Source organism: Varanus komodoensis, unplaced genomic scaffold, assembly GCF_004798865.1.
Source record: "Varanus komodoensis strain SLA01 unplaced genomic scaffold, ASM479886v1 scaffold11, whole genome shotgun sequence".
Classification (NCBI taxonomy): Eukaryota; Metazoa; Chordata; class Lepidosauria; order Squamata; family Varanidae; genus Varanus; species Varanus komodoensis.
The window spans coordinates 5,896,550-5,922,104 of NW_025335317.1; the positions used below are offsets into that span (position 1 = coordinate 5,896,550).

Genomic DNA, 25,555 nt, shown 5'->3' on the forward strand with positions numbered 1-25,555 from the left:
CACAATTCAAAGGCCTCAATCCTTTGAATTGTGGTGCTGGAGGAGACTCCTGCAAGTCCCTTGGACCGCAAGACGATCAAACCGGTCAGTCCTAGAGGAGATCAACCCTGACTGCCCTTCAGAAGGCCAGATATTGAAGAGGAAACTCAAATACTTTGGCCACCTAATGAGAAGGAAGGACTCCCTGGAGAAGAGCCTAATGCTGGGAGCAATAGGTGGCAAAAGAAGGAGGGGATGGCAGAGGATGAGGTGGCTGGATGGAGTCACTGAAGCAGCTGGTGTGAGCTTAAGTGGACTCTGGGGGATGGTGGAGAACAGGAAGGCCTGGAGGAATGTTGTCCATGGGGTTGCAAAGAGTCTGACATGACTTTGTGACTGAACAGCAGCAACAACATGCAGTGGAATAACGCTTTCATTAACTTTTCTTCAGCAGGATACTTCGCTAAAAGCTTCTCTTTGGAGTTACAGATGTATGAATGTTCATGTGTGAAAATGGGTGAATTGACTGGACCATGCAGAGTTCTCCAAATGATCAGATATGTTGCATGGCTTGTGCACACATCCCTTGTAGATCTGATCCTACATGGAGTTATGATGCCTTGCATTTCAGGATCGCCCTATTTCATTTCCATCTGTATCTAAAGCTTTGCACAATTTGCTTGGCTGATTGATAAAGGAGAGGCAGGGAATTTCCCACTGATCAGAAATAAGCCATTTTTCTCTTCTTCCTCTTATATTGCAAATTAGGCTTTAAAAAACGCCTCCAGTGCTGACATAGTATATCGTAATTTAAATTTGGGGTTAGTGGGGGCCAGTGCCGGGGAGGAGAGGGCTATGCTCCTACCCCAACCCGAGGCACACCTCCCCTCCATCTTGCTTCCCCTCTGGTGTCAATGGAGGCTTTTTAAATGCCCAATTACAGTGTGCGGGATGGTTTGGGCCACATGCCACCGAAGAGGTGAGTGGAAGAGTCATTTTTTCCTTCCCCAGGGCTGGCACTCCCCCAAAAGCCCCCTCCCTCTCTGTGGCCTGGCTTTTCAAGTCCCCCATTGCCTGGTTGTGGCTGAGAAACACTTTCTGTGAATACACGTGTGGGGAAGTCTGTGTGCATACATAGACAGTGATATGAGTGTGTGTCACTGAACTGGGTCTGGACAATCACACTGAGGGCACATGCCTGCTGCAGGGGTGTCCCACTGAATTTGGGGTGCAGCTTCACTTTGGGTGCCATGCTTGGTCAGCATCACTTCGGCCCTTGGGCAGAAAATGTTCTCTTTCCTGGGTTGAAGATGCTGTCTTTGTATAATCATATTTACAACTTCATTTGGGGACAGCCCTTATTCTTTTCTTGGGCCCCAGCGCTGTCCTTCTTTGGGTCCCATCCAAGCTTCATGACTTTCTGCGAGGAACCATTGGCGAATGGTCCTTCAGCGCAAATCTGGTCCCCCAGAGAGACAAGAAGCCTCTGAGGAGGGGATGGATGGGTTTGGCCATTGGTTTGCCATTGGTCTGTTTGAAGAGGCAGTCTGGCCAATCACCTTCCAGCTTCCCCTCCAACAAGGTTGCTGTCCCATTATTAGCTAATTTCCCTTTTTATGGCTTCTGTTCTGCAGGATCAGCAAAGAAAGGGAGTGATCGTTGCCTCGGACAGCAGCTTCTCCATGGCCGTGGCCTATCACGCTTCGGAGCACCAAATCCCCGTGTTTGTCATCATGTCCACTGGCACCTCGCCAGCTCAAGTTAAAATGTGCCGGGATTACGGTGCCATGGTCATCTCCTACGGTTCCACAGTGAGAGACTCCCAGCTTCACGCCAAGAGGCTGGCCCAAGAAAACGGCTACCTGTACCTGGAAGAGTAAGCGGATATTTAGTGTAAAGCTGGATTCGGTTTAACACAATTGCTTGTAGTTGCATGGGTATTTGGCCTTGCTGTTTCAGTCCATGGCTGTTACATGTGGCTATTGCAAATTGGTCGGAAGCAGTCTGGGGGCTTCTGCCCCCGCTTTGTGGGATCGGCTTTGCCAGCCAGCTGGCTTAGCCTGCAGTCCACCCAGATCTGGGCTCAAGCTGGGCTTCCAGAAGAATGAAATGTGGTGCTCTGACTCCAAATACAAAGGGAGGGAAGCTTTTTGTGTTTGTGTTTCTCTGAGTGGAAAATATAATGCATGTATTGGCCATGCTTTGGGTCACAGTACCGCTGAGATGCCTTGGAATTAGAATATTTTCCTTTCTGCCAGCCACGAGCAAAAAGCAGTAAGTATCTTGCGTGGTTTATCCATTTGATGGAATAAAGAGTTTCCAAATGTATTTTCTACAAAAACCCCATTAATTCATCAGACTGCAGTTTAGTAAACCAGAGAAAATAATCCTTTCTAAGCAGCTCTTTCTGATTTTTCCAGCTCCGATAGAGTTATCCCCGCTTTAAAACTTGTCTTCTCATGTATATTCATAATTTGTTTACTGAACCCATTTTACTAGTTAAAAATTAGGCCTCTTTAAATCCTCCTTGTAGCCTTCAGAGAGGCTTTCCAAGTTTGAATTAAGGTATCAGATTCTGGCTTGAGAGGGTGGAAAGACTTACGCTGTGTTGATCTGCTTTGAATTTGCAAAACAGGCTAAATTGAACGCTGTTGTTTCCTGCAAATTCCTTACTATCCTAAATCCAAAGCTGACTATGCCCTCATACTGGAATGAGGCAGTGGGTGGGGTGGGGGTTCAAAACAATCCAGTTTCTATGGCTTGCATTTATTTATAAGAGCAGAAAGCAAGAGTGGAATAGACATGCCAAGAGCAATACCAAAAGACCCTGGAGCTCTCTGCTGAACTACAGCTGAAGTTTTTGTTGGCTATATACCCATCCAGTTGATCTGTCAACATTTAGAGTAAACCCCAGACGATGCAGACAACTTCCTGAGAGGAAAAAGTTAGACAACGAGCACTTCTGTATCATAGACTTATCCTGATCGGATAATAATTTTGCTTCTGCAGAGAATCTTGAGAATTGTAGTCCGGCAAGGGGATGAGGGATCTCTGAGAGAGAATTCTCAGCGGCCCCATCAAACTAGAACTTGTCGGATGTTATTTTACTCTCTGTTATTATTTATGGGGAACCATACCACTTGAACCAAGTGAGAAATAAAGATATACCCTCTGGTGCCCTTTTATTATTTCAGCCTTGTCTGCTTCCTAAATCAATACAGTAATTGATGTCAGTTCAGATGGTTTGCAAGGAGGGTGGTCTGGGCTAATTTAAGAGTGCGTCTTTGTCACATATGAAGCAAGATCAGCTTTTCCCTCACTTTTCAAGCACTAGGGCTGAAAACAAGTGGGTGCTTTCCGGCATAGCGTACTGGCAAAAAGATGAGCAGTGGAACAAGGATAAATAGTAAGAAGATGTGCATATGAGGGAGAAACTTTTAATGGATTGTATTCTGAGAATCTTGTGAAAGGAGGTGGAATGATTTTTAAAGAAAGGTGCTAGGGCTTTGCCTTGTGTCCTTGAGAGCTGTGTGTACAGCTGCTTGGTGGGGCAGAAAAGGCATTCTGTACATGCTCAGAGGGTCCCTCAGGGCTTCATATAGGGTTCCCATGCTGACCCTCTGCCTAAGGGAAGAGGAGGTGGGCATACATTTCCCAGACCTCACCAGCCTTTCCTCTAAAAACTGTTCTAATTAGGTTCTGGATCAGGTGCATCGGGGGAGAAAAAGAAACCGGACTTTGTTCAATCCTACCAGAATCCCACTTTGCACGAGTGCTGTGCCCCCTCTCAGGGAACTTCTCAAAAAAGAGCGACAGGAGGAAGGAGATGAAGGAAGGAACGTATATAAGCCTTCAAAGAGCTGCAAAACCTCTTTGTTAGTCTGCAGAAAGAAGGGAAATTTGGTTCTGAAAGGCTGAATTGTATTTTTATGACTTTTATGACAGCCAGTCCAGTATAGTGGTTAAGAGCACAGGCCTGGGACTCAGGAGGTCTGGGCTCGAGTCCCCATTCCTCCATGGAGCTCACAGGGTGATTCTGGGGTAGTCACAGACCCTCAGCCCAACCTACCTCACAGGGTTGTTGTTGTGAGGATAAGACTGAGAGGAGGAGAATGATGTAAGCCACCTTGGGTTCCTTGAAAGAAAAAAAGGCAGGATAGAAATATAATTAATAATAAGTATTATTCTGTTTTATTATTGTATTCTTACTGCATTTGATTTGTTGTTGTGAACCCCCAGGGAGCTTTGAATACTGGGCAGTATAGAAATATTATTAATAATATTAATATTATTAATATGATACTAATATTAAGATGAAACTCAAATACTTTGGCCACCTAATGAGAAGGAAGGACTCCCTGGAGAAGAGCCTAATGCTGGGAACAATAGATGGCAAAAGAAGAAGGGGACGGCAGAGAACAAGGTGGCTGGATGGGGTCACTGGGGCAGTGGGTGTGGGCTTGAGTGGACTCCGGGGGATGGTGGAGGACAGGAAGGCCTGGAGGAATGTTGTCCATGGGGTCGCAATGGCTCGGACACAACTTCGCGACTAACAACAACAATATTAATATCATTAATAGTTCTAAATCTGGTGTATATTGTGGTGTCAGAGCCCTCAGTAACACCGCATTGCAACAACACTAGCAGTGCGGGGTTTTCAGACCTTTTTCGGGGTTCTCAGTGCCCTGTACCCCGGAACAGCTTGGCCGTTCATGAACAAAACACACAAAAGCAAGGAATGTGTTCATCCAGCACTCGAAGGCACGGATCCTGCATACTGAAAAGCGTGAAGAGGTTATTCGCATGCCAGGAGTGTATGCAACTGTTTTAACAACAAGCCCGTGAAGGCTGAATCAGGGTTGGATTGTTCTTTCGCAGCGAACCGCCAAGACACCACTCCTTGCTGAAGGGCAAATCTTTTCTTGTGCTTGCTTTTGCAGGGAGGACAGTGCTGCCTATCTGTCTGGGCTGGGGACCATGGGGCTGGAAATCTATGAACAGGTGCCAAAACTGGATGCAGTCATTTTCCCGGCAGGGGCCCACTGTGGGTTACTAGCAGGTTCCGCTGCTGCCCTGAAGCATTTGAACCCACATATTTCTGTAATCGTAAGCATCTGTACAACTTAGCATCTGTGTATGTAGGAAGGCTCTTTGAAAAGTTTCTGCACTTTTTAAAACTCTATTTATTAAGAATTCCAAAACAAATGACATCACTTTGCTACATAGTCACCTTCCTTTGCGATGCATTTTTCCCAGCGTCGTACTAACTTTTTAATGCCGTCAGTTATTAATGATGTATAAATGATATATAAATGTATTTATACAATATAAAAGTGTGGAAACTTTTTGAAGACTCCTCGTATTTTGGAAGTTGCAGTTAGTGCATTTTTCCTGTTGATGGTGCAACTAAATGGACTTATAGATCACAGACAATGAAGCAATTAATTAACAATCATGTGTAAAGCATAACTCTGCATTCCTCTGAAAGCAAGGCAGTGAGAGTGGAGAAAGGTGTAGCGTGTGCATTCCGATGTTCCACTTCGTTCGCATCAGGCGTTTCCAATTTTATGTTCCCTGATTTCATCTGAATGTGGAAACTCGTTCACAAATCCCTTAGAAGCAAAAGGGGCTTCCACTGATCTTTCAGCTGTTGATGCAGATCAGGGTGAAAATGTTTTCAGTCCATAAAAAATGCAACCGTAAATGTTTTCTTTCTTCTTTTTAATAATGGAGATGGAAGTGAGAGTTAAGTGAGGTCTCTCCTCACCTCTAACGCTGCAAGGTAGGACATTCCTCAGAGGGATTCTGTCAGCATCCACATATTTCATGACTTTTATTTGATATTTATTTACTTCTAAGCTGGTCACATGGGAATCCCAGCTCATGACTTTTATGTACTGCGAACGATGCTCCCTTTCTAGAGTTTCCTTTAAACTTAAAAACCAAATCAGCTGTCCATGGTGTAGGTAAGGCTGACCCTCCCATCAGGCAAAAGAACTAAATCAAATCCTTTTTCCAACTGTGTATTGTTACCCAAGGATCAGACTGAACTGCAGAAATAGCCAGCTGCTTTTACAAATGAAAGGTGCAATTAGCTAATGAAAACTTTTTTTAACTCACCAAAGCAACTTGTGAAAACTCAGCTCAGATATGCATACTGCGGGTCAGTGTTGTCTAGGCTGTGCCAGCCACCTGGAGATAAAAGAAACATTTCAGAACCAGAGCTGGGCAGTTCTGAGAGAAGGAAATTCAAACTGACTTACCAGCAGAGGGCCTGACCATGCATGTTCCAGGTGGTTTGAAAGCCACTGTGGTGTGATGATTTGGAGAGCTGGACTGGAGATCCGGGAAAGCTGGGTTGATTTTGGATCAGTCACTCAACTCTCAGCCCAACCTACCTCAGGTGGTTGTTGTTCTGAGGATACAGTGGAGCTAGGCAGGCCACCTTGGGTTCTTTTCAAGAGGAAAAACAGTCAAGAGAGAAATGCAATGTAATAATCATAACTCCTCCATGTACCTTGGACACCATGAGCACAGAATGGAGGTTGTTAGACTGCAGCTTCCATCAGCATAGCCAATGGTGAAGGAAGATAGGAATTGGAGTCCAACCACTATAATGGGTAGCTGTCGGTCCTGAAGGTATTCAGCAATGCAGATTTTGGTATCTAAGAACAGCTGGGGATGTGTTTTGTTCAGAGATATGTCTAGTTCAGGGTACGACCTGTTTGTATGTGAGCTTTGAACTCCAATGCATAACCCACCATCTTCCACCATGTGAAGAGTTTCCTGGAAGACATGCAGAAGTTTCTCAGCATGAGTCAAAGTGGAAGGGATTCCTTGACCATACAAAATCTGGAAACTATTAAGTTAGGTAACCAAAGGAACTAAACCAAGGTCTGGAGATGTCATGGTAAACAGCAACAGAACTCAAATGCTAAACTATAACTCATGTTTGTTTGTTTCTTTCTTTCTTCTCAGGGTGTGGAGTCAGAGACTTTTCCGGTATTGCAGCAATCATTTAAGACTGGCCATGCTTCAGAAGACCAGACTCAAGGCAGTCATCAGTTTTACAGAGGTAAGAGACTTTGGAAAGTCTGTTTATGATGTTTCCTTTCGTGATATACCTCTGCCACAGCATCTGTTCAGATGCCCCTTTAATGTAGATGTGGTATTCTGAGAACTTGCCCCTGGATACAATTTTGCTTACATGTTTTTGCAGAACAGATATGATGAAAAACCACATTTCTAAGTAATATGCACAGTGGCTATTTTCTTGGCTTGTTTGCTTTATTCTGACAATGGGCACAAACACACCCCAATCAAGCCCACAATTATTAAAAAAACAAACAAACTAGGTGTGTTTTGCACGGATGCACAACCTTTTCCGTTCAAAGGGCTGCCCAGATCAAGGTCCATTGGGACAGTGGGCCACAAGCAAGTGTGTGTTGTCTCCCAGACAAGCTTGGCAGCAGATCTCGGTCTTTCAACAACAGACTTTGTTCCATGTCACCACATCAAGGCACCAAAACCTCCTTCTCACCCCAGTCACCCAAAGCAGAGAGAGGGAAAAACTCTATGATTCCTGCCAAAGCACCCCTTTTCTAGAATGGTCCTGGAACACCCCAGGAAGACATGACTTCGTGGATGTCCCAGGAATGGAGCTGCTGGGGCAGAAATGACGGTGCCTCTTCCGAGAGTGTTGTTCTCCCTTCCTCTTCTTTTTTGCTAGTGGCAGAAACTGAGACTCTGGAGGTGGCTAGAACAGGCTTGAGGTGCTGAGCTGTGGCCCAAACATTTTTCACTTCTGCTCTAGTATAATGTAAAACATGAGATTCTTTTAAGGATTATTGTTTGAACTTGGCTATGTTGCATGGGACCAGGATCTGAAATCTGTAACAACCTCCACTGTTAATTCCTATAGGATCCTACCGACCTGGGCAATGGCCATTCTTCCCTGACCTATTGCAAAATATTGCCTGTTAAACAAGAGCTCCCCATTTCTGGTCATTTACTCACATGCAGTATTTCACTCCTCACCTGCTTCAGTTAAGTTGGAAAGTAACTGACCCGATGCCTTTTGCATGACTCTCCGAGTAAAAAAATGAAAAAGACAGTGGGAGAGGAGGCTGAAATGTCATGGAACAATCGTTCTATTTACTGGAGAAAAATGTGTGGATTGTGAAGCAGAACAGGAGGAGAATGTTTCACTTCAATTCCCCATCTTTGTGAGGGTCAGTTATAATGCTTAGATTCACAAGAGGGTTGAGGAAAGCTCCTAAGCTCTAGAAATATCCATCCTGATAACAAGCTTTTCTATTGTGGGCTCGTTCTGTGGTTGTTTGTGAGTCATGACAATTAGACAACACTGTGACCCTTCAGTTTTACTTCTGTGTATAAACAGCACTTTCAGTGAACTTCTTTTAGAGTAGGAAAAATAAGGTATTATTTCTGAGAGAGGAAGAAAAGTCTTTCGATACATATTTGCAGGTTCTGCTACACCACAGTGCCACCTAGAGGTTATGTGGTGGAAAAGCAAGAAAGGAAACAAATCGGAGTTCTGCAGAAAAACAAAGGACATGGAGCAGATTAGCAGCTTTTTGTAGAAAAGCCCAGAGGGGAAGAAGAATGAAGAGAGAAAGACTGCTGATCCCTTTATCCTTTACTTCTATTTGGGGTAAAACCACCCCTTTTCCCACAAGGGGGAAAAGACAGAAGGTTATTGTAGCTTTTCCATAGTTTTCTCAACAATGGATGCGAGGAGGGGAGCAGCTTGAAGGAATTGAATTTAAGCTGGAAAAGTTCTGGAGGTACAGGGATTCTGCTTAACTAGGTCAGCTCAGTCTCAAAGGCTGCCTACCACAGGGCTGCTTTCAATTAAAAACAAAAAGAAACAAACATAAAATGAAGGGAAGGCTAAGAAACTCTGCACAGCATTCCCTTGGACTTAAGCCTCATGATGTCGTAACATTTTATTTACACGTTAAGTGGCTTTGCAGCTCTCAGGATGATGGATCTGCCCATCGGTTGGGCTAATCCATCCTACTTCCCAGAAGCACTCCCTCAATCCTGCATCTGTTGTTCCTTCATGTGTTTGTTTTATGGCAGTGATTTAAGCTTATAAACAGTAAATTCCACAGTGAACTACTCTTGCTGTAGATACATGTAAGCCACATTTCCTAAATAATTATTCTACATTGAAGCCAGAGTCCTAGAGCCAATGGTTTGGCTGGCTGTTTCAAATCCATGTGTAAGCTTTGGTCCTTCTCACCTCTTTAGTTCCTGGCCATGAACACCTCCCAGGGGATGGATTCTCTCTCCTAGTTTCCTCCTCTCGATTCCTTCTTCTAATCTGCTTCTCAGGACACCCTGTGCCCTTATTTCCTTGGCTAATGCACAGCCTGGGCTGCTGCCTTGTTTTCCTAATCCTCTGCTTTTTCCACACCTCTTTTGCTGGCTCCTTCTCTAGTCCTGAGTCGATCAGATGAGAATAACTAGGAACTCTTCCCTCTGTGCCCAAAACTCTGTGCTGGTGGCTTACTACCATGCCAATGACCCTTTGTGGGACTTTCTAGGAGATGCCTGCCAGCCCCCAAACTTGGAGACTTATGGCCTTCCTAGGCAGCCTGAGAGGAACAGTGCAAGAGATCTTCTCAACCTCCCATTTGACATTTGCACATGGCTTTTTAAAAAGTCATAAAAATACAATGGCAGGCTTTTTGGCTTGTAGGAATGTCCCAGGAGTATGGTCCAATTCTACAGCAAGGTACCTTGCTTTAGAACTGAAGAGCATCAGGAAACATGCAACCCCTAGAGTCAAAGATGATGAACGGTTTAGTGAATACATGCGTTCATGGAATATGGATGCAAATCATCCATCGGCAAGCAAAGCTCTCATGCCCCCCTCCAGGAACTGCAGGGCTTCCTGGTATGACAGGAGGTCAATCCAGGGCAAGAGGGTACTTGGGTGGTTCCCGGCTCCCCTGCACCTTTCTCGCAGCGTCTAGCGTATTGCTATTGGTTGCTTGGATGGCTCCTTTCAAGGCCAGTCCATGCTCATTCCTCCCCATAAAACACACCACTTCCACACCACGGGCCTCTCCAGTCTCCTCCCTGGTCCCCCTTCTCCCTCTCCAAGGCTACTTCCCTAGCAGTGCTTCCTGTACTGGCTGAGAGGGGTCCGGGGTCACAGATCAAGACTGAGTCATGGTCCTGGGTGTGCTTCTTTCCATATGCTCTAGAATCTCTGTGTTGGGACATTAATATTAGTATTGTTGGGAATATTCAGCTACATCTTGGCAGGATAACGTTGCTTATATGTGCCTTTGTGTTATACAATCAAAAACAAATAAAATAACTCATTTCTCAGAAGGCACCCCAATGCCAAGGCAGGTTCCGGTTTAGCATTTGCTGTTACTTTAAGAAGTGGAAACAGATGGCTTGCCTAGAGGCTGCCAGGGCGGTTGTTTTGCTGATCAGTAAGAACTGATAGGGCTGCCAGGTTAACAGCATTGCAACCCCCCTCATTTGCATGCCAAGACCCACAAGAATCCCTGTGCCTCAGTGACCTTTATGTTAATCTCCTGCAATCAAATGCTATTGTACTGAGCCCCCTCTGCAGACCTCTCACCTTCTCCTGACTGTGTTCCCCTTATTTTGTCCTCAATGGCCCATGTGACTCAGAATCTATAAAACACTCTGTTGCATGTTCTAAAAACTGGTAGATGATGGTGGAGACCGCTGCCCAGTAGCATGCTGTTGTGAGTAACTGCAGGGATTCCTCAGTGATCTTTCCATAAACTGCTGAGGTTCAAAGCAAAAGAGCTCAATAATGGGATGGTATATAAAAGCAAGCAAGCAAGCAAGCAAGCAAGCAATGAATAAAGGATCTTTCCTTTCTGAACCCGGGTAACCTTTCTCGCAGCTGCTATTGAGGCACCCTGATAGTATTTTGCATGGATAGGCTGCCCATTTTTCTCTTGTGAAAGAACCAAGACACTTACAAGGTTCTCGTCCTCTCCATTCATCCCCACAGTAGCAACCCTGTGAGGTGGGCTGAGCTGAGAGTCTGTGACTGGCCTGAAGTCGCCCAGTTGGCTCCATGGCTGAGCAGAGACTTGAACCCAGATCTCCTGAGTCCCAGTTCCACACTCTTAACCACTACACCACTCTGGCTGTCTCCTAAGGACACCTCTGCTTGTAGAAAGGTGTGGACCAGGGATGGGCAGGCGGCCTCCCAGATCTGGGGACCCAAGTGAAAGATTCAGGGGGCCAGCCCTGGCCGGCTGCTCACTCACACCACCCCTGCGGGACACCGTCCACCGGGCTTGGATTGCTCCCTCGCTGGGGTAGAATATAGTGCAAAATGGTCAAATACAGCAATGGCTTTATTCGTCCTTACAACTAGTGAGGCAAATAGACAACTAATTTTTTTTACTTGCCACTTCTACCTACAGAAGTAAGTGGACCCTGTTTTGGTACGAATTCTTTGCAGCTGACGGGGAAATTTGTCGATAAGGTTGTAACAGTGAGGTAAGTACAGGAAATGCATAATTCTGTGAGAATAGCTACCCAGTGCGGCGTCTTTTAAGAGCACCTCCAGGTGATTCTATGGGCCAACTTGCCACCTAGTTTTCTAGCTCGGTCACAAAAAAAGCATCTGATTTGAAAAGCAGAAAGCGCTTCTGTGGTACAGATTGCACAAAGGTGACCTGTGGGTGGCAGGATGCCAATAGCCAGAAATAGTTCTGTGGTGAGAACAGCAAAGGATTTACTTAAGCGTCATAAGTCAACGTGGGACTTGGAAGGGACTTGGAATATTAGGACTTGGAGGCATGGGCCCTACTGGGCACAGTTAAATCCCCAAATTTCCTCTTTCTGTGTTTCCTGCAGAAAAATCTGGCCATTTTAAACATGTGCATTGGTGTTGGCAATTGATGGCACCAGTTGTGTGCTTTGTCTTTTTTGACTTCTTGTATTTAACTCTGAATTGTGAATCAGTACTCACAGCTGGGGCTGGAAGTTTTTTCCCAGTATTTCTGATCACCAGAGGCTGGACATATGGAGAACTTGGTTGCAGACTCCACTGGTCCATGTGAATGACTTTCTTCAGAAAGTGCTAGAGTTTCTTAAGAGAAAAAGAAAAAAGGGGGGGGCAGATTTATCTCTTTCTGTTATATCCTTCTGGTTGTATTACAAAGTATTCTGGATGGGCCCTTGGAGTATTTTCTTACATGCAGCCTGACATGTGTATCATGGGATGAAGTACAAAGATTGATACAAGTGTGGAGAACTTCATATAAATGTCTGATTGTAGTCCAAAGGGTTTTTTTCTACCTAAGATACATGTGGAAATAGCTCATCAGCTTGTTTTTATGCAGTGCTTGAGCTATTTCATCCAGTTAATCAGAACACTAAAGGAATTCCATCATATAAAGCCCCCTTTCCCTTACAGCATTTAGTTAAATGGATTTTAAATTAGCTTTTTTCCAGGCAGATGCTAGAATTCAAGGTTAGTTCGGGCGATGGTGCCAGTTGGTGCTTGAAGCGTGGAGAGAGGGCTCATACTAGAACTAGAATTTCTGCAAGGGCTGCATGGAAGGGTCTCTCACGGAAAGTTCTCTTGTGTCTGCCTCTTGGCACCTTTTTGGCCTTTCTACCTGTGGACTTCCTTGCGCTCACTGTCCAGAGCCCTGTTTTTTTTTCCAGAACGTATTGAATCTGATTGTCTGTGGCAAGCTATGACATCATAGTCATATGTGACAACAGCATTCTGTGACATCATGGACAAAGTAATGGGTCACCATAGCGCACAGGATTAAGAGGTGGTGATATGGGCAGCTGGGCCCAGGAACTACGAAGGAAATGAAAGAGGGGACAGCAGAACTCATACGAACACAGGAGAAGCTCTGCTGGATCAGACCAATGCCCTATCACAGGGTTGGCCAAAGCAAGGCTCAGGTGCCGCATGCGGCTCCTTGAGTTCGTTCCAAAGAGGGAGCGGGAGAGAAATAGAAACAGTGAGTGCTCTGTGTCATTCAGAAAAAAGAAACCAGAAGTGACCGGTTCTGGCTCAGTCTCATTTTGACATCAGCGCAATCCCTCTGAATCTCGTGAGATGCATGTGTGCTTCAGGAAGCCCTCTTTGCTGACACCGTTCTTCTCACTGCTCAGAGAAGCAGACATTCTGCTTTCCATGCTGAGGCTGCTGGAATACGAGCGGGCTACTGTGGACGCGGAAGGAGCCATCGGGCTTGCAGCCCTCGTCGCCGGGAAGCTTCCGGAGTTAAAGGGTAAAAGGTACAGAAACGCCGAAGCAGCTAGCAAAGGGAAAGAGAGCTAGCAGCACGTCTTGGGTGCAAAGGGGACCATGTATGCACTCCGTTTCCCATCTGGGATCCCAAATGATGCACTACCTTTGGGCAGGACACATCCAGAATGAAAAGACCATTGGCCTCCAAGCCATTAGGAGAAGACCTTGCTGCTCTGTGTGGCTTCTTCTCTTGGTGTCAGTGGAGCAAGGTGGGCTGATTCAGCCTGGGGCAGGTTTCAGGACAGGTTCCATAAAATCTCGTTCATGCTGGCGCCATTTACCTGGCATTTAACCCTTCCCACGAGGATTTTCCTCATGCCTTCTGACATATTCCATAACACAACACAAGGTGATGCTCCAGTACAGAGCAGAATTGCAACCTTCTCTAGGTTTCTGTAGTGAATGTTGGTGGCATGCAGGAACATGGCTGCCTTTCCTTCTCCTGAAAAAAGCAGTGGAAGACACAGGGGAGGGGGTGGCTGGAGGATGAGGGTGGATGAAAAGGACCTGCTGGCTTCCATGGGTGAGGGCCCATGGGCGCACAGCCATGGGCCCTTCGAGAGAAGCCCTGGGCCTACCTGGAGGAGGGCTCCATCTGTGGTTGGCACCTTTCCTGGTGCAGAACTGCAGCATGGTGGGACTCCCCCTCCTGGGGTAGGCTAGAGGGGCTGCCCCCGGTGTCCCTTCTAGGGAACCTGAGGGAGGAACTGCCAGTGCAAGAGTGGCCCTCACTGGCTTTATTACTGCAGGTCTTCTCTAAACAGCAACGATGGCAAACCACCCGATTGCCAGCTCTGCATGCACAAGGGACAGCGAGGGGGAACCATCGCCCCATCTTAGTCATGTACTAGAGTGCAGTCCGTACCGTTTGCCCTCCTGCCTGTACATCCCTCCTGCTTGATTCTCATAGCTCAGCACCCAGGAGCCACTTCAAAGGAAAGGAAACCAAGAACTGGCTTTTATTGGCAGGGAGATATGGAAACCCATCTCATACGACTTTTACTTTGGATATTTGGTAGAAGAGAAGCCTAGTGGTTGGTTGAAGGAGGCACCATCCAGCATCTTCAGATGGATGGCCATGCCAGTAGAAGAGTTTCCCTTGTGCAGAGGAACATCTGGCGATCTCTTTCTGTGTCCTTCCCCTTCCAGAGTAGCTGTTGCCGTCTGCAGTGGCAACCTGGAGCTACCGTTGATGAGGCAGTGCATGGACCGTGCGCTCACCCTTGATAACAGAGTTTGCAAGTTCTCCATCCTGATCTCGGACTGTCCAGGAGATCTTTCAAAGCTGCTGGAGATCTTGGCTCGGGAGGAAGCCAGGTATTCAAGAACAACATGGACAGGGAGCTCAGAAAACCACCTGCTGGCATGCCTCTTCTAGTTCATGTCTCTGAGAAACGTTGTGCCCAGAGAAGCAAGAAAGAACAGAGGAATGCATTTATTTTATGGGACAAATTGCTCTTTTGTCTCTCTCAAGGTGGCCTGTAGCATGTTGATAGAAAAGCAGTAGCTGACACATTTTTTTGAAATGCTTCGATCCAGTGAAGGGCGTTTAAAAAAATAGTTTTGGGAAAATAACAGCAACAATAAATTAAAGCAAGAGGAACAGTGGCAGTCTGGAGCCACGATCAGAAATGGCAGCCGCCACCGCTTCCTGTGGCACAGTCTAGTGGAACTGTGTGGAGAAGTCCTTCCCTCGATCTATCATGAACCTCCCATGGGCTGACCTCAGATCAGAGTGTCTCCCTCTCCACTTTGTCTGCACCACGCATTATTTTAAACACCTCCATCATGTCTCCCCTTCCTTGCTCCCTTGCCTGGTGAAGGAGGCAACCCATGGCCAGCGAGGCCAGTAGCCACCAACAGCCTCCCCCTCTTGAATCCGTCCAATCCACTTTTTAACCCATCCAAATCGCTGGCCATCCCCAGTTTGGAGCTGCTCTCCATTTAGTGCTAGGAGGGCTGCGGTCAGTTGCGACCTTCAGGAACAGGAGCAGGTGGGCCATCTTTAAGGAAGACAATGCAGAAAGCAGCTCGGGGACAGACTTGCCTCAAAGTCCTCTAAATCCCACCATCCTTTCTCCTAACTCCCCGCTCGAAAGAGATTCCTCTCAACAAGCAGGCAGGGTCTTCCATGATCCAACCTGTTCCAATCTCATACACCATGCCTTTCTTCCAGAGTCCTAGACATCAGCCGAGAACACCTGTACAAGACATCAGACCTATTCACCAGCGAGGTAAGGAAAACCCCACCGTTGCACCCCCTTCCAGCCGTTCTTGAGCAGTCTGAGTTCGCACAGATCCCCCATGTCTAGCTGTCCGCATAAGCCAAGTATCACCTAATGCAGAATTCCCCCTCCCGGAGATCTCCCGAAAAAACTGCCACCATCTCCACTCGGCACACCAAGGCTCCTCAGCGGGGGAGGACCTTCCTCTGTCCACACGGGCCTAGCAGTGCACCTTAAATGGGTGGTGACTGAACATCCATTTAAGGTGCACTGGGTGATTTGGGCGATGTATGTGGCTCCAAGCCTTCCTTTCTCGTTGCCCATGTACAAAAGTCTGAATTCATGAGCCAACTTTTCCTTGGACATTATACATTCGCCCATGGAAATCGGGGCATTTCCTGGCTCACGTGGATGGTTGGAGCAACTCCAACGAGGTGGCTTTGTTTTCCTTTGCAAACCATTTATTCAAAAGGGATTAAGTTATTTTGGCCAGCTCTGGACCATTTTAACCATTCCCACTGGTCTAATTTTATTCTGTTGGTAGAATGCCATACAAGAATATTTATGGCTGAATTCTCAATTGGTTCCAGATTTCTGGAGCTTTTATAGCCAGCAGGGATACATACAATATATTAAAACATACGTGGGAAATTCATTTGGCTTGCTAGAAAATAGATGGACTTTACGGATAAGTACCTGGTTTCATGAGAAGCAGACTTTCTTTTCTAAAGGCATAACTTGTTGGGGGGAAAAAAACTTAGGTTCTGTGCTGGACACCACATAGTACAACACTATTAAATCATCATGGTACTTTGAACACTACCCTAGAAAAACTAACATTCTGTTTCCAAAAGATCTGCATTCTGCAGCAAAGAAAAACTGTATGCTAACCCTTGTGTAAATTATGCAAACTGAGCAAATGTGCATAATTTCTCATAGTGAACATAACATCATGTAATTCACATGCTCTTCTGTATATTTTCAAAGCCATATGGACTTGAAACTTGCTTTTTAAAAAGAGTAAATTAAGGCTTTCAGAAAATGCTATTTTGTACCCAATAGAGCCTTCTGTGCTTTTGTTGAGCTTTTACAACAAAACTATTCCAGGGGGGACCCAAAAAACCCCAGGAATTATATTCTGGCCTATTTCATGATGGCTGATGTCCATGAACAACCTGCGGTGGTGAAATTTTGTTCAGCTGAGTCTTTAGCAGTTTTTGACCAAAAATGGCATGACCCTTGTGCCCCACTCTCCCTATTCACCCAGTCTCACCCCATGCGACTTTTTTGTTTGTTTTCCCGGATGAAAAAAGTCCTCAAAGGGAACCACTTTGCCAATGTGCAAGAGGTGAAACGAAAAACAGCAGAAGCATCAAAATCAACAAGTTCAAAACCTGTTTTGAGCAGTGGAAAAAACAACTTGATCAGTGCTTTGGATCAAACAGAGAGTGCTTGAAGATGACTGAAGCTGGACTATGTGAAAATAAATATATGACTTTTTGTAAACATTTTTGTTTGTTTTTTGGGGTCCCCCCGCCTTATATGCATGACTCCAACTGGAACTCTTCCTATGGGTGCTATCCTCCATATTCCAAAACTCATGTTGCTTTCTCCTAGAGTTAGTGGTTTTAGTTTTGCCTGTCTTTTTCACACCGGAGTAACTAACTAGCTTTAAGATTAGATATTCCTATTTTTAACTGCACTGTCCTCTGTGAGCCTCCTGGAGTTCCCGGGAAGGCTTTCTCTCAGTCCTGCCACAATTGTGCTTCCACACACAAAGCGCCACACACGAAGTGCCTTTGTGTGTGAGGTTGCCCACTTGCTGAAGGAGGTTTTCAAGAGTTGGGTGCAGTCTGTCAACTCGTCCACATGATGTATTTATCGGGCACTTGTGATTCCTCAGCCATGGCTGTCCATGGGTTCTTTAGACCACATCATCCCCCTGATTCACATCTGTTTCTTCAAAGCACTTTTAAGAATGAAGAAAATGGGATAAAATTTCTCTCAGTTGCTTCGACTTCTCCATTCGCACAATTCTGTGATAGCACAACTTCAGCTAGTTGGATTGGAAAAATCTCTCTGTGTCAAGTTCAGATGCCATGAAACCAAAAGTAGAAATAGCAATTAGCAGATTGAATAGAAAACTTCTGTTCTTTTATTGTGTTTAATTATATTTTAATGGATGTGCTTTCGAGTAATGCTTCAATTCAGGTTTTCTTTTTCATCTGCCACTGTTGGCAGGAGGGTGGAATATATGTAAACTAAATACCTACATACATTTAGCTTATCTTTTATTCCAATCAGGGAGTTTTCCTTCCCAGTAGCCCTAGAAAGGCAGAAATATCTAATGAATTATTCTAAGCCTAGGTCCTTGCTCAAACATCCCTTAAATTTCTATTCATCCAAGGTGGGATTGTACGTTAATATGGTGGGTGTTGTTTGCAGATGCAAGCTTGGGACTTACCAATTGTGGGGGAAATCAGCAGGTAGGAGGAGAAGAGCTGAGTCTTCTTTGCCCACTGATTCCATCTGCAACCCCTCTTTATTCCAATCAGGGAGTTTTCCTTCCCAGTAGCCCTAGAAAGGCAGAAATATCTAATGAATTATTCTAAGCCTAGGTCCTTGCTCAAACATCCCTTAAATTTCTATTCATCCAAGGTGGGATTGTACGTTAATATGGTGGGTGTTGTTTGCAGATGCAAGCTTGGGACTTACCAATTGTGGGGGAAATCAGCAGGTAGGAGGAGAAGAGCTGAGTCTTCTTTGCCCACTGATTCCATCTGCAACCCCTCCTCTTTGAGCTTTCATCGTCCCTTGGAGCCGCTGGGAGTGGAGCAGCTCCCAGTGGAATAAAGAGACCAGAGGGCGGAATTTTGATACGATGTTTGCTTTGCAACAGGCAGTTCTCAGAGAAAGAGTTGAACTATAAATGTGAGCTGTACGCATCGTGACTGTCTTGTGAGCTGAACTAAGTTTAAATATTATAAGGGCTAGCCTGGGAATGTCTTACTCTACAGAGAGCTCATGTGCTCCACATGGATGGCAACTTTTTGCCAACTGGCCAACTGGGGGACTTTACAATGCTCCACCTGAGATCTTTGCATGTCTGCATTCATTGCTTTTCTATGTGTTTTTATATGTGCCCAGTTCTACAGTTTTCTTAATTTGCACCCATTTATCCTGACATTCTGTAGTGGAAGTGTGTGGCAACTATTTTTTAAATGACTCTATTCTTCCAAAATTTCTTTAAGCCTGTCTGGTCCTTAAATTTAAAAATAAGCTCAAACCAAACAAAATCCATTCACCTCTTGCGATATCTATTTCACCATTTTCACCCATAAAAGCGAGGCTTAAGGTGAGGCAAGTTTCACCAGAGCTGCAGCCTCTGAGCAAAGAAATCATTGTGGTAATAATGAGAAGCAGGGTCTTTCTGAGCACATACAAAGTGCATTTTCCTCACTTCCAAGGAACTGGAAGCCCCATGCACTTGGAGATGCAGGGGAATGTCTGCATTTTAGAAATGTGACGCTGGCCAGACTCTCCTGTGATTCCCAGACCAGCAGTGAGTCCATGATAAAACTCACACCAGCCAAGCAGACCTGCACGGTATCTTGGCTTACAAAGCGTGATTTATGCACACCTGTCTTTGGTCTGAGTGGGTGGACAAAGGAAAGAAAGACAGAAAGACAGGCAGGCAGGCAGGCAGGCAGGCAGGCAGGCAGGCCCTGATTTCTGGTCAAGGGAATGTTCTCTTAAGAGTCTGTGTGTCCACTTTGTGTGATCAACTTTTAGAAAACCATTTCTGTCACTTTAGAGCTCTCCTGTCTGGGTGTGTGTGTGTGTGCCTAAGTGTGTGCTTGCAATGGCAGTGCTTCAGTGTGTGGCTGTTTCACACATGGCTGAGTCAACTGGGTCCCAACAATTGTATTGCTGTGCATCGCCATCCGTCAAAATGAAAATAATCTTTCCTCTCCCCGCAGATCACCTGCATCGCAGAGACCAGAGACAAAATCCACACTGCTCAGCTAAAAAACACCCTCATAGACCGCTACCCAATGATGACATGGATGGAACGGTGATGAGCACAGCTGACTGAAAAGCTCCAAGATCTTTCATTTATTTTTTCAAGTTTACAGAGAGAAAGCATATTGTTACTGTTGTTCTTATTATTGTTTCCTTCTGTAACGCCATCTGTGCACATGGTGCTTTTGAAACAACAGCTTTGACAGGTCCCTGCCCCAAGGAGCTTACAACCAAACATAGCATGGCAGCCAAGCACTATAACATTGATTAGCTTAAAACCTGCAAAATTGAAAAGTTAGGGAACAGCTATAACTCTTTTAAACAGTTAAAACTCTTTTCAGTAGCTTGCCAAATAAGTATGAATCTCATCTCTCCTTTGTAATGATAATGAATAATCTTACATCTTTTGATTAGCTTAGCGTTTCATAGCATCTGCATGGTTTCAGCTGTACTCCAGCCCCTTCATTTGCATCCACTTTGCATGTATATTTTTTTTCTGTATGAACCCACCTACCTGACTCACCTTTGGCTTTACTTTACCAAGATCCAAGTGAACTTTTACCACAATATAAAATCCTAGAATTCGAGGAAGGGACTTATCCAATTCATAGTAAATATATTTCCTTCCTCTGCATGCCCAGAAGTATTGTGGGTAACGGAAGAGCTTCCCAATGCAGTTTCCTTCACAAACGCTTTGCTTGTTCTATGCCTGCCAAGCTGGAAACATGACTTTCTGCCTTGCAAATAAGTTCACAGAAATGTGTTCTAGCCTTTCTCCCCAAAAATATGTGCTTCCCTCCCCATTTTGTGAACTCTTGCTACAAAAAGGAGGTGCAGGACAGGTGTAGTCCTACCTAAGAAACTGGCCAGGTTTCAGGTAGATTGGTGTAGTGAATCTTGTAGCATGTAAGCACTCCACTGTGGGGCGAACGAGGTTGAAAGCAATTTGCTTCCCCTTCCGTCCTGCTGCATTTTTTGCCATTTGTGCGAAAGGCCGTCCCTCACAGAGACCTGCAGCATCGTGAAAGGTTAGGTGCAGGGACTCAGGAGTCAGAGAAAAGGGCAAATGTTCTCAGGCTCCTTGTTTGTTTTCTACTCACAGAAAGTCATAGAAAGTGCTGTTAGACTGGGGTGGGTCAGGGACAGCGGGGCTGCATGGAAGAAGCAGAACACCTTGGGGGAGGGGGGGTGCGTTGGAGAGCCTGTACTTGCCCCACACAGCAGCCTGTTTCTTGGACCGGGGGGCTCGGAGGGGAAACCAGCTTGCTGCAGCCCCGACACCAGCCTCCCCTTTCCGCTTGCTGCAGGACTTCCACCCCCCCCCCCAGCTGCACAGCTGGTGCTGCATTTTCAAGGGGATGACCCGAGCGGAGGCAGCCTCTTGCTCAGATTGTGGGCAGGTGGGGTAGCGTGACTTTGCCGTGCCTCCCCAGTGGTCCCAAGCCATGCTCTGCCTCCTCCTTGCTGGCCCAGGAGCCCTGCCTGGTCTGGCCTCTGTCCAGGCCCCGGGAGTCATGGACGGCGTGGCCTTCCAAGCAAGCAGTCCCTCCCTGCCTCTCCCACCCACGGAGCGGCCATTGCCAGGGCCCCTCCCTCCTGCCCCCTTCCCTCGAAGAGCCCCCTTTGCTGTGGAAGGGCCTGGATGCCACTACGAGAAACAGCCTCAGAGTCGGGGTGAACCTCCCTCCATGCAGAGCTCCTGCCTGCCTGCCTGCCAGCTAAGAGGGACATGCCCCCGGGGGTCCCTGGGGGACACGGCCCACGATCCCCAGCGCTGGCAGCAACACAGCTCACACGGCAGTGCTTCTTCCCCTGTGGGCTGAAGGGGGGCCACCCCAGAAGCCGGCTGCATGTTGCTGGGCACAGCACACTTCGGTTAAAGACTGGCATGCGTGTGCCCAACGGCTCTCTGCCCCACAGCTCCATGAGTGACACATGAGTGACACACAGAGGGAAACTAGGGAAGGCCAAGCTCGGGATGGAAGGATTTTGTTCAGTCTGTTTAATCAGATTTTTTAAAAGATGCACGAGGATTCATTCCTCTTGTTCTAATGTGCTTTGGTGCAAGTCTTGACACATGTGCCCTCTACACACACACACACAAAGTTAAAAAGTCTCCATATGATGTGGAACGTCCATGCAATGCGGAACAGGTTGGCTACTGCAGAATCCACAATTCAGATTTGTAGAAATCCACTCATTTCTCCGACATCCATAGTCAAAGAGCGAAGAACAGCTCAGTAAAGCCTAACAGGGAATTTAAAAGAATCAACAGATAGAACTCCTAGGCTACCAGGTTGATTGGAACTTAAGCTTCTAGGGTGAAACATAAGGCTACTGATGCTTAAGGCCCTGGCCTGTGAGTCCTATAAAATGTAAAACTTAAGATGTAATACAGCAAAATTAGAAAGAGACTGAGCTGCTAGAGGAAGGATCCGGATTGATTGGTTGCTTGAAAGGAAAAGGGATTAAGGAACTGTTCAGGGGAGTGTTGGTTGGAATATGGAGGAAAGATGAAGAGGCAGGTTTAGAACTGGGCTGGAATCAGAAGTGTTGCAGAGCACAAAACAGCTTTCTGTGAGTAAGTGTGAGGTTTGCTGCCCATTAATGGGTCGATCACAGTTATGTGTGTGTATAAGCAAAATAATTCACACTCAGAGCAATTTTTTAAAAAAATTAAAACTCCTAGACAGGAAGACTCAGCAAAAAAGAACAGTGAATGAACAATAATGATGATGTAGGTAAAAGTGGCTGTCGCTCTAACAGGGCTTAAAAATAACAGTAATAATAAAAGAGAAGAAGCAACATATTTCAAAGTGATAGTGCAATTCTGTGCATTCTGCTGATTCTTAAATCCCATTTTCAATTAATCTTTCTCCCAGGTAAGTAAATATGGGCATGTACTTTAGAGAACCATCTTATGCATGTTTAGGCAAAACAAAAGCCTTACATTTCTGGGCTGTCCCAGCCTGGCATGGTGAGAATTGCAGGATTTTTTCTGTCTAAACATGCATAGGATTGCACCCTTCGAGAACTGCAGGCCATAATGAAAGGAATGGGGTTTGAATGGTAAAAGGGAAGGTTTGTGGGTGAGAAGCTGGGATAAGGCTGGTTTCAGAATGTGGATTTAAAGATAAAGTGTTTGCAAAGGTAGTCAAGCCACAAAAACTCCTCTGTCTCACAACGGAGCCCTTCCAGCTTGGCTCCTCTGAACCAAGAACAGCTCCTCTGGAGCGGCAGACTGCGCTGTTGAGCAAAGGGTTTTATAGGACACAGACCCCACACCACAAATAGTGTGACTGGAAAGCCCTGGATTAATTGTTTCCTGTGATTAGAAAACAGTCCTGTCATCTGCTCATCTTTCCCTGCTGCTCCGGCAGTTTTCATCTGTGGAAAAGTGAAACCAAAGCAGCCCTTCCCTTTTCAGACTGTCTGTCTTTCCACAGCCCTCAAAAATGCCAGGAATTCCTCTTTGCCTTGGGTAGCCTCAGACGCTCTCCGAATCAGCTCGATTCAGGTTGCGATTCAGCCAGATCTTATGCATCTGCCTAGTTATAGTGCTGTAAAACTCCAATATTATTTTTAAAAGAAAGAATGCAACTTTTCAAGTCAGTCATTTTAGCTCTATGGCTTCCCTGGCCTCCCAGTCCAGTTTATTGATTCAGTCCAAGCTCAATGCTAAAACACTTCTTTAATCCGCAGCAACGGGCAATTGTGTTTAAAGAAACAAGTGCTTAAGGTTGAATAAAGTATTGATATTGGCTTATTTTTGAAGGATTGCTCAGCATTTTGTCTTTTTGTGAAGGACCACCCAAGTGAACTGGCATTTCCCCTACATTCAGCAGTTCTAGAATGTGCATTAGGAGAGATAGAACAGAGCGGGATCAACATAAAGGAAAAGTGCAAGGTCCCAAGTGTGTGGAAAGGTAATTGCATCTCCTGCTGTAGAGTAACAGAAGAGTAATGTTTTCCTAATTCTGTCTGGAAGCCTTCAAGGTGATCAGCTAATGGAGAGTCACAGGACCTACAAGACACCTTGTCGATATCTTTGCAAAGCTGCAAAGGGGTTTGCGGATTCCAGACTCTTGCCATCTTTGCGAACTCTTTGCCTCCTGTCCTATTAAAATGAGCACAGAAAGTGAGACTGGCTACAAGAGAAGCTCATGTCCCACGAAGTCATTTCCCACCTTTAGGCAAGCCACCCTTGCTCATGGAGATGAACACGGTTGCAAGGTTAAAGCCATGAAAATCAGCGCTGACCTCGTCCGTAATTCGCTTCTACAAGCCATCCTGCACAAGGCATGTACTCTGCGCTCGCGATTCCTCCCGGTGGTTTGCAAGTGCCAACAATGGTTTGCCAACCACAAGCAAACCACAGTTCATAAGTCAGCATGGATTCTCTCCAGGGCTTGTTTGTGGTGAATCAACCATGGTTTGTTTGCATAGCGTGGTTCAGATAATACAATTAACCATGCTTCAAACACAGCCTACAGTTCAGTGGCAATCCACCCCCAGCCCTTGAGTCTGAGTTACTCTATTACCTGAACCCAGTTAGGACAGCTGAGTTTGGCCCAAGGGTCTGATTCAACATAAAAGTCACTTTTGGTGTGTTCAATGGAACTCTTCCACAGCGCCCAATGACCTGGTCCCCATCGATCAATCAGCTGATAAAGGTAATTGCAACAGACATAAAAATAGACTGGTAAATATCAGCTAGTGGGTGCTTCAGGAAGAGAGGAAGTGAGTCTTAAAGAAATGTCATTAAGAAGTATCTCATTGCCATTAAGAAGGCTTATGTAGATCTCCTTATCCTCAAAGAGCTCAGTAATAGGTTTCTGGTTATGTAATGAGGTCACACTTTCAGGGCAAAGTTGAGCTAGGTCAACCAAGGCTCCAGAGAGAATTTCACAGCTCATCCGGACACACATTTGCAAGGAAATATTAATTGCCCGGCTGAAACTGAGAACACCTCAAGCAAGATTGTTCTAATTCAAGGTACTCATCCATCAACGAAATGCTCATTTTGACTGCCATGTGGGATGGCCCATCACCTTTGTCTGGACCACTGTCTGAACGAGGGTCCAGGAGCCTTCCATCCTGCTTTCTGAATCACAGAACCATAGAATCGTAGGGTTGGAAGCGTCCATGAAGGCCATAGAGTCCAACCTCCTGCTGTTGCAGGACACCAAGTCACAGCATCCCACTCAGGTGGCTGTCCAGTTTCTTTTCGAATGTCTCCAGTGTGGGAGAGCCCACCACCTCTCCAGGCAGCGGGTTCCATTGTTGTATTGCTCTGACAGTGAGGAAGCTTTTCCTGATATCTAGCCTGAACCTGGGTTGATGCAACTTGAATGGATTATTCCGTGTACTACACTCTGGCATCAGCAAGAAGAGATCTTGACCTTCCTCTATGGGACGGCCTTTGAGGTACTTATACAGGGATATAGGTCCCTCCTCTTCTCAAGGCTGAACATGCCCAGTTCTCTCAGCCTCTCCTCATAGGGCAGTGTTTCCAAACATAGATAATTTCTGCTGTCCTCCTCTGGACCCTTTCTAATTTTCCTGCATCTTTCTTAAATCTTGGTGCCCAGAGCTGGACACAGGATTCCAGGTGAGGTCAGACAAGTGACCTCAGTCATGCAAGTACTGGCAAATACCTGCATTTTTTTAAAAATAGTACTTACAGGACTCCCTCTGGGCTGCTTGGTTCTATGCCACTGCTGCCCCCTGTTGGAATGGGGCAGCCTTCTCCTCCTTCTCCTCCTCCTCCTCCTCATTACTCCTGCTTCTTTGCCAGTGCCTAAACTCTCTAAGTGCCCTATTTGCCCAGGGAATAAATCATTACATTATTATAAAAGCACCATTACAATTACACAACTGTTCCACCGCTCCTGATTTGGACTGAATCATCTGTTGTGAATACAGAAGCTGATGCCTTCACTCCTTCCTCATGCTTCTGAAAATATGAAGCACTCAAGGACCAGAGAACCTCCAGAGCCGCTCCTCTATTTTCCAACTT

At 45.8% G+C, this 25,555-nt stretch overlaps 1 protein-coding gene across 4 annotated transcripts in view; it reads left to right on the plus strand.

Annotated features, from left to right (window-relative positions):
• Window positions 1–23,313, plus strand: part of LOC123018332 (L-threonine dehydratase catabolic TdcB-like) — a 33,395-nt gene extending 10,082 nt beyond the window's left edge. For all 4 annotated transcript variants that reach the window (XM_044420310.1, XM_044420311.1, XM_044420308.1 and 1 more), the window contains 8 exons: window positions 1,614–1,855; window positions 4,920–5,085; window positions 6,958–7,054; window positions 11,433–11,508; window positions 13,150–13,275; window positions 14,438–14,605; window positions 15,465–15,522; window positions 19,494–23,313. In XM_044420310.1, coding sequence (XP_044276245.1) covers window positions 1,614–1,855; window positions 4,920–5,085; window positions 6,958–7,054; window positions 11,433–11,508; window positions 13,150–13,275; window positions 14,438–14,605; window positions 15,465–15,522; window positions 19,494–19,592 — 1,032 coding nt within the window. In that variant the 3' untranslated portion in view covers window positions 19,593–23,313. The remainder of the gene's footprint in view (window positions 1–1,613; window positions 1,856–4,919; window positions 5,086–6,957; window positions 7,055–11,432; window positions 11,509–13,149; window positions 13,276–14,437; window positions 14,606–15,464; window positions 15,523–19,493) is intronic.
• The last annotated feature ends 2,242 nt before the right edge of the window (window positions 23,314–25,555 follow it).